This window comes from Osmerus eperlanus, chromosome 22 (assembly GCF_963692335.1).
Source record: "Osmerus eperlanus chromosome 22, fOsmEpe2.1, whole genome shotgun sequence".
NCBI lineage: Eukaryota > Metazoa > Chordata > Actinopteri > Osmeriformes > Osmeridae > Osmerus > Osmerus eperlanus.
In genome coordinates, this window is record NC_085039.1 from 2,447,155 (window position 1) to 2,456,426 (window position 9,272).

Sequence of the window (9,272 nt, forward strand, 5' to 3'; positions counted from 1 at the left end):
TCCGTGTACCGGTCCGTGTACGTGAGTTTAATTCCTTATATCATTATAACGGAACACGCATGAATACGAAAAACGTTTGTGAGACCGTTTTTTTGGAAAAACGGATATTGACGTGTTCTTTTGTTTTCTCGTTTTTAACACACAAACCATAAACTACTTTTTATTTCGATTTTTCTCACGTGGGTGGAGCTAAGTGTGAAATGCCTGTCATTGGCCGAATGTGTCGTCAGCACTACCTGTTCCTTCAAAGTAAAAGTTTCCCCCTTCTAACTCGATTAGCCTAATATAGGTTATCTGTTACATTTTATTCAAGTTTATAAACTTGCCAATTACTCTTCATTGACTTGGGAGTTCGCCCTTCCAACTTCATTCAATGCATCTACTATTTCATAATTGATGTAGGACCTACTGATATAAATAAACTAATGCCATGACTCTATAGTCATGTTTTTCCATTTATATTTGTATTAGTAATATTATAAGATCACAGCAATTATCATTTTTATTGTCCTGTTAGTGTAGTGGTGTTGCTTTACGGTTAGCTAACTGATAGTGCTTATAGATTCAACACCCCCTTGAACTTCTTTCCCCTTATATGATTAGATCGAACTTTGTCATTGGACAGTAAAAGTACAGTACAACAAAATGCAATTAGCATAGAACCAGAATTGCAAATGGTATTTACAAGTATTAAGCACATTAAGTATATGTATATTACAAGTGAAATACATAGATGTGCAAATGGTATTCTAAGTGGCATTGTAGATGCCAAATGAAGGCGAAGGTTGTATGGGCACCCGGGATGCGTATGTAACAACTGTAAAAATATATACATGGCAATTCTAAATGTGAAGACCAAAATGGAATGTGCAAGGAGTATGTGCAACTGAAATGCAGGAATAGCAGCATGTGAGGTTCTTATGCACTGATGATCCTGTGCACCTGCTCAGACACCGCTTGTGCATGTGAGGTTCTTATGCACTGATGATCCTGTGCACCTGCTCAGACACAGCTTGTGCATGTGAGGTTCTTATGCACTGATGATCCTGTGCACCTGCTCAGACACAGCTTGTGCATGTGAGGTTCTTATGCACTGATGATCCTGTGCACCTGCTCAGACACAGCTTGTGCATGTGAGGTTCTTATGCACTGATGATCCTGTGCACCCTGCTCAGACACAGCTTGTGCATGTGAGGTTCTTATGCACTGATGATCCTGTGCACCCTGCTCAGACACAGCTTGTGCATGTGAGGTTCTTATGCACTGATGATCCTGTGCACCTGCTCAGACACAGCTTGTGCATGTGAGGTTCTTATGCACTGATGATCCTGTGCACCTGCTCAGACACAGCTTGTGCATGTGAGGTTCTTATGCACTGATGATCCTGTGCACCCTGCTCAGACACAGCTTGTGCATGTGAGGTTCTTATGCACTGATGATCCTGTGCACCTGCTCAGACACCGCTTGTGCATGCCGCCAGGCGCTTGACCTCCTCCCTGTAGTCTGTCACTGATACAGAGTTTCATGCATTCAAATTTCCCCCCAGTCATCTACACACCATACTCCACTAATTTAATGGTTACTTTTAAGTGTCAAAAATAAGCCGCACTATTAATAATACAAAAGCTGTGTCAAGTTGCATGGGTAGTTTTGATGGAGAGCAATCTTCAAGACATGCCACACATCTTTCATTGGATATAGGTTGGGGTCACTCAAGGATAGTTACCTTTTTATTCCTTACCAATGGTCACCAATCCTGTTGCAGGAGAGCTCCCTTTGTGTATAGGTTTCGCTCCACACGGCCTTAGCTGCCGTTAGTGAGTGGTTGCACAACTAACTAGCACACACATGGTGTACTTTTCTCTGTTCCTTTGATGCAACATTCAAGTACCATACAAAGTCAAATACATTTCAACACCTAACTGCACCTTCTCTTTCTGCATGAAATACTGTATCTTAAATATATCCAGATACATGTGCTAGTTATACTACATTCATTTAAGAACTCTGAAATCCAAACAAACATTCATGCACTTAAACTTTATAAAAAATATCATTTCTGAAGAAGGGTCATTTCAGGTTTCAAATCAATTTTATTACAGACAAATGCAAAAGGGCAACATGGCGTTGAACTTGGAACTTTTTTTATATACAAACTGTATATGTCAACACTTAATAAGGCAACAACAGATGTTAAGGGTGTTAACGCGTTTGTGTGTGTGTATCCATGCAGTTGTTTGTCTCTGGGAAAGAGGAAGTTATCTTTTCATAGGTTTACAGTTGAGTAAGATGGATCAGATGCATAAGAGCATCCTGGAAGGGCGTATATGTATTGTTTATTACATTGTCATAAATGACTCATGTCTGGAAACTGTTCTTCAAAGTGTCTCTCCACTTGGGCTTGCTCTTCTGCATTTCCAAATGGGTAGATGCCAAATGTTGAGGATCTGGTCAATGACGATCTGGTGTCTGCCTCATAAAGATCCGCTGCTGCTGAGGCACAGGGTAGGAGATCCTCTGTGACCTTCTTGACACAGTTGTGCCAATATGTTTGGAACTCCTCTGCCTGGTGTGAAACTCTTATTATTTCATTGTTATACACTTTATTTATAACAATTCAATCGTGATTCACAAATGCACATCTTGAAATGGTGGTATGGATTTAGAATCACATCCTTGAATATTGAAGTAATATATTGTATGTAACTGCATGCATTTTATATTCATTGGAGCAATGTAGTTAATTACTTGAGCTTTAAATGACTGCTTGCATAATTTTCCTCATAATGTTAAAGGTTGACATGAACTGATGTGAGAAGACTGCATTAAAATACCTGGAATTCTATGGGCATTTCATGAGTCCACAACTCTGTTGATCCCAATGCTGGCAATCTGACATGTCAGATTAGAAACACAGAACCTCACAGTACTGTCTTCCATGTTGATCCGCTCTTGGTCAAGTAGATTGACTAAAGCTGTCTTTATTGGGTAGTTGACCCTGTTGTTCATTTCAGGCCAAATCCGCTCAATTCTGTGATTCTGTAGATCAAGAAGAAAGAAAGATGTAGTATCCCTGACATTTGAATAATTTGAGAATATACTGTAAACAAACAATTTTTGCAGATTGTTTTCCAAAACTGATTGAACATCTGCAGCAATGTAATACAATTATTTTCCAAAGTGCATTTTGTACATTAATTAAAGTAATTAAATACCAACATTCCAATTTGACAAACAAGAATTGTTGAGTTTATTTGTATTAAGTACTGGTATGACACTGATGAATTCCATGTGTCTGTATGTGTGTGGGGGTTTCTGGAATGGCAGCTCATTCATCACATGTACTGGTGAGTTATTTACTCATGGCATCAACCTACCCTTGTTGATTTGGTTTGTAGGTAAGGTGCTCTGTCCAGGTTGTTTCTGTAACCTGACAGTTGTTGTTGGATAAATAGAGTCAGGTAAAACTCTTTCCCGTGGTCTACCCTTACTTGATCCCACATTCCATATTCCAAAACCGCTGGTCTGTTAAAACAAATATTCAACACAAAGAGCACAAACACATAAAAAAAAAACATTCATGACAACAAATAATTGTTTAAGATACCACTAATAGTTATATATGTGTATTAAAAACAAATTGAAAATGTATACAACATCAATAACTGCTTACCTGTAAACATTCTCAGAAATTATGAGGTTATTTTTCACAGGCATGGTTGAATGACCAACAATCTTAGAAGTCAAGCCATCAATGGCCAAGACATGTGTGGCCCCAAACATCACCAACTTTTCATTCTGGTCCATGTGAAGCTTGTGACCCATGTATTCAGCATGGTAGGGTAATGGGTTTAAGTTCCGTGCCCCCTAAAACAACCATATTTATTTAGATTGAAGCATAACCATTTTCTGTAAAGAAAAAACATTTGCATCAGCACATGTGGGATAACAATTAAGGCCCGTTGGGCAAAATACTTACATGACAGCGTGCTTCGTGGTTTGGTTGCTGGACTGATCTTAGCGCAGCCCCAACTCGACCCTCAGACGCATGAATACCCTTGGTGGTCAGGTACCCAGTCATCATTTTACGTCCAAACGTGGGTCCGGTCTGTTGTGACATAGTGACAAACACACCAATAGACATTAGACAAACTTTAACAGAAGCTTTCTTTATGTGACCTTTTTCATATAGTGGTGATATGAATATTTACTTCACATTCAATATAAAATCTAAACATATATAAAGTTTTATTTCAATATACATATTCCTAAACATATTTACATATAAGTTCATATTTTCACATGTGTCATATACACACACATACATTTTGCATAAATGTATTGAAACAAATTACTTTTAGGGTCTGTAAGCACCAGGTAGTGTGTCCATCATTAAAAACTTCCACGAATATTTAATATATACATTTAGTTCTGTGGTTCATGACACAGAGAAACATACTTCTTGTGTACCCACCTCCTGTATACCTTTGGCCAATTCCAAATGAGTGAACGACACAACACTTTTTAAAAAGTTATTGTCAGCACAAAACCGCTTTATGTTGTCTATAGAACAACCTCTTTGGACACCAGTGGAAGTCAGGAATGTCGACATTTCTTTGTATGTCTTCCCTTGCATCTTCATTTCTTTAATAACCTCGCGGAAGGGTTCAAGTGTTGGTGAATTCATATTGCAGGCTTCAATATTTTGCCGTTATCTATGGTTCATAGGTAGGCCTACTTGAGGTACGTTCAGAGCCTGGTACGTTGAGTCTAGTGTCACATGAACTTCCTGTATGTAGTCTATGTAACCGGTCGCCTGTTCAAAGCTAACTTAATGTGTTAATTATTATTATTGTTTTATAGCTGCAGATCTAAGATCCGATTTCCAGCCCAAAATCTGATTCTTAAACATTCAGTAGAAACGCTGTACTGACACAGGGTCTGCTAAAACCATGGTTCTCCCGCTCAATAGGTTTTTAATTAAATCTTTTAAACATTGAAAAAAAATTATAATAATTAAGGTAGCCTACTATTGGATTAATTTAATGTATATGTGTACTGAAAAATAAAACAGTGTATGAAGTTACCGAACGTGCCCCCTCAACATTATTCTCTGATTATAGTTAGAACTCCAACACATGACAAATATGACCGCGCAACACTGGCAAGAACTCACCATCACCATCGTCAACGTGCAACAAAAAAGTTAGGCTAGCTACCTTTATAAAAAATAGTAATATGGATACATATATCCTCTACCGCGGCAGCAAAAGTCTGACTTTTAAACAGGAGGACATGCAGGTCGAGAAGATCACCCGCATATTTCAGGCATTTTGTTAAATCATTGGATTTTGAATGAAGGGGCAGTTGCTAGCTAAAGTTAGCTAGAGCTAACTTGCTTAGCTAACTAACCTCTAATTTCAGCGTGGGCTCGGGTGTCAGAAATAACTGCTAGCTATCTTAGTAATTATACATCGTGGACCCAGTTGGTCCAACCCAGCCCACTGTTCTTTCAGAAAAATATGTCCACACTGTTGTTAAAGAAAGTAGCCTATAAAGAATAGTAACTGTTTTTTTTACCCATGAAGTATGTAAAGAACATACGCTTTTGTTTTGCAACCGTTTGTTAGCTAGTCACGTGTTTAGTAGCTACAGTACACTATCGTGCTGCCCCAGCTTTGTAGTTACTATAACAAAATGTGCTTCTTTATTAGGTCACCGGTAGCAGTCTTTACTTGACTGACGATGCCAACGTTGCCATATTCCTTGGAGAGCCAGGCTATTTCAGTGCCATTGACTTTGTTTATAGGTCCCATTATGAGGTCCATGGAGAGAGTGAAATTCCCACCACCACCACTCCACCCATCACTCCTACCTCAGGACCGGGACCACGGTTTACATTTTCATCGCAGCCATCAGCATCAGCTGGCTCTGCTTTTGCCTTTAGTACCCCCCGTGCCAGCACTGTGAAGTCTTGGACAAGGTTTACCTTAATTTGATATACTATTGATTATTATTATTTTGATATATAATACAAATAAGTGTCAACACATATTTTCCAATCCACTGACACTTCATTGCAATGGGATCACATACTAATGAAGTATAATATTTATTCTATTTTGTGTTATAGAGCAATCAGCATTGGTGAGGTCCATCCATCCATCATCTTCCGCTTGTCCGGGGGTCGGGTCGCGGGGGCAGCAACCTAAGCAGGGAGGCCCAGACTTTCCTCTCCCCGGCCACTTCCACCAGCTCTTCCTGGGGGACCCCGAGGCGTTCCCAGGCCAGCCGAGAGACATAGTCCCTCCAGCGTGTCCTGGGTCTTCCCCGGGGCCTCTTCCCAGTGGGACGTGCCCAGAACACCTCACCAGGGAGGCGTCCAGGAGGCATCCTTATCAGATGCCCGAGCCACCTCAACTGGCCCCTCTCGACGCGGAGGAGCAGCGGTTCTACTCTGAGCCCCTCCCGGATGACCGAGCTTCTCACCCTATCTCTAAGGGAGAGCCCGGACACCCTGCGGAGAAAACTCATTTCGGCCGTTTGTATTCGCGATCTCGTTCTTTCGGTCACTACCCACAGTTCGTGACCATAGGTGAGGGTAGGAACGTAGATCGACTGGTAAATGGAGAGCTTCGCCTTTCGACTCAGCTCCTTCTTCACCACAACGGACCGATGCGGAGCCCGCATCACTGCGGACGCCGCACCGATCCGCCTGTCGATCTCGCGCTCCATCCTTCCCTCACTCGTGAACAAGACCCCGAGATACTTGAACTCCTCTGCTTGGGACAAGATCTCCTCCCCGACCCGGAGATTGCACTCCACCTTTTTCCGGTCGATAACCATGGCCTCAGATTTGGAGGTGCTGATTCCCATCCCAGCCGCTTCGCATTCGGTTGCGAACCGCTCCAGTGAGAGCTGGAGGTCACGGCCCGATGAAGCCAACAGGACCACATCATCCGCAAAAAGCAGCGACCCGATCCTGAGGTCCCCAAACCGGACCCCCTCAACGCCCTGGCTGCGCCTAGAAATTCTGTCCATATAAGTTATGAACAGAATCGGTGACAAAGGGCAGCCCTGGCGGAGTCCAACCCTCACCGGGAACAAGTTCGACTTACTACCGGCAATGCGGACCAAACTCTGGCACCGGTCGTACAGGGACCGAACAGCCCCGATCAGGGAGTCCGGTACCCCGTACTCCCGGAGCACCCCCCACATGAGCCCCCGAGGGACACGGTCGAACGCCTTTTCCAAATCCACAAAACATGTGTAGACTGGTTGGGCGAACTCCCATGCACCCTCCAGAACCCTGCCGAGGGTATAGAGCTGGTCCAAAGTTCCACGGCCAGGACGAAAACCACATTGCTCCTCCTGAATCCAAGGTTCGACAATCCGACGGACCCTCCTCTCCAGCACCCCTGAATAGGGTTCCCAGGGAGGCTGAGGAGTGTGATCCCCCTAAAGTTGGAGCACACCCTCCGGTCCCCCTTTTTAAAGAGGGGAACCACCACCCCGGTCTGCCAGTCCAGAGGCACTGTCCCTGATGTCCACGCGATGTTGCAGAGTCGTGCCAACCAAGACAGCCCTACAACATCCAGAGCCTTAAGGAACTCCGGGCGGACCTCATCCACCCCAGGGGCCTTGCCACCGCGGAGCTTTTCAACCACCTCGGCGACCTCAGCCCCAGAGATAGAAGGGCCCCCCCCAATGTCCCCAGACTCTGCCTCCACGTCGGAACGCGTGTTGGTGGGATTAAGGAGGTCTTCAAAGTATTCCTTCCACCGATCCAGGACGTCCCCCATCGAGGTCAGCAGCGCACCATCCCCACCATATACAGCGTTGACAGTGCACTGCTTCCCCCTCCTGAGTCGCCGGATGGTGGTCCAGAACCTTTTCGAAGCCGTTCGTTCGGCATTGGTGAGGTACAGAATGGAAAGCCAATCGCAGTAAGTGTGGTGACGGTACGGTTCACAGAAATGGAGGCAAACGTACCGAGCATCATTGAAAAAGTGATGATGGGTCTGAAGACAACTGAGTCAATGGTGCTGACGGATGCCAATTGGTGCGAAGTGTTGGACACCGAAGGAACAAGAGGTATTTAACTCAATAATGCTAAATACTGATTCAATAAAATTATGATTCTGTATTTTACCTGAAGTTTCCTATCACATTATGTTACATTGAGTCATTCAATAATGGTTATGGTGGTAAAACACTTTTTCAGAACTGAGTATACATTTCATTGTGTGGTTTGTTTTCAATGTCTTTTCCAGGGTCAATGTATTGGAAGCAAAATTCCCGCAAAATTAATGCTTTGTCCAACTCAGATTTTATTCGACTGAGAAGGAAAAGTACCAGGTATGTGTTTGGGTCCTCTTTAGAAACATAACGTTGGCGGCAGTTCAAATTTTTTTTAGTGGTGGGCATAAATTAATTTAAAAATCTAGATAGATATGTAATCTTGGCGTTAATCTAGATTAATCTAGATTAAAATGGCTCATTTGAAATCCACCGAAGGCATTCAGAATATGTGTGCTACCCAAATAATGACTAAAAGTAAGTCTTTGAGAACGGGTTTCTCAAGCCAGGTGGCGCATTAGACCAGGAGCTCATCTCCTGTTTCCAAAATGCATCACAAACTGCTTGAGAAAGCTGTTCTACTATGATAATTGGTGATGAAAATAAATTATGTTCAATAAAATGTACTTGTGTTTATTAACTGTTTATTAGATTAGTTAGCTTGGCTGATAGAGCTGTGCTGACGGGCTTTCCTCGGTTGCACTCAAACATCGTAGTTTGACGACGACTCTTCCCCTGCACTACATCAGTGCTTGGCCCGGCATCTTCCGCATTAAGGCCGAATTATACTTCTCCGACTCCGTTACGGATAGACGGACGGACGGAGTCGGACGGATTGGTTGAATTTATAGTACTCCGAAGGCTGTGGGTGCTGAAAACAATTCACCGCCAGAAGAGTAGGTGGCGCAACGGTTTTTTGTAAGTCGTCGTCGAGTGTTTATTTACCTAGGTTATCGAGAAGTCGGAGCAAATGTACAAATTAGCCGTTTCATCAATAAAATACGCACATTTTCAGCGTTTAGGTGGTATTTGAGACTGGAAGAACTCCTACAGTAAACTAAAGGCCGAAATATGCTTCTGCGTCTCCGTTTACGGATGGGCGGGCGCACGGATACGCACGGATACGGACGGATAGACTTCGTTTATGGTTCTCCGTAGGCTGTGGGTGCTGAAAACAATTCACCGCCAGAAGA

At 43.1% G+C, this 9,272-nt stretch overlaps 1 protein-coding gene across 1 annotated transcript; it reads right to left on the bottom strand.

Annotated features, from left to right (window-relative positions):
- Window positions 1-1,928: 1,928 nt before the first annotated feature.
- LOC134008715 (uncharacterized) lies at window positions 1,929-5,792 on the bottom strand. The gene is made up of 5 exons (XM_062448218.1): window positions 3,980-5,792; window positions 3,674-3,867; window positions 3,378-3,525; window positions 2,835-3,039; window positions 1,929-2,566 (listed from the first exon to the last, which is right to left on the bottom strand). Exons 1-4 carry the CDS (start codon window positions 4,142-4,144, stop codon window positions 2,854-2,856), a joined length of 693 nt encoding a protein of 230 aa, XP_062304202.1. The 5' UTR covers window positions 4,145-5,792; the 3' UTR covers window positions 1,929-2,566; window positions 2,835-2,853.
- Window positions 5,793-9,272: the final 3,480 nt, after the last annotated feature.

Bases quoted from the DNA above. Each gene is read 5' to 3' on its own strand.
- LOC134008715 (XM_062448218.1), bottom strand. From the start codon at position 4,144: ATGTCTATTGGTGTGTTTGTCACTATGTCACAACAGACCGGACCCACG. The intron at 3,526-3,673 runs GTAAGCAGTTAT...TTGTTTTAACAG, and splicing joins ATTTCTGAGAATGTTTACAG to ACCAGCGGTTTTGGAATATG. The intron at 3,040-3,377 runs GTAGGTTGATGC...CTTGATCTACAG, and splicing joins TACAAACCAAATCAACAAGG to AATCACAGAATTGAGCGGAT.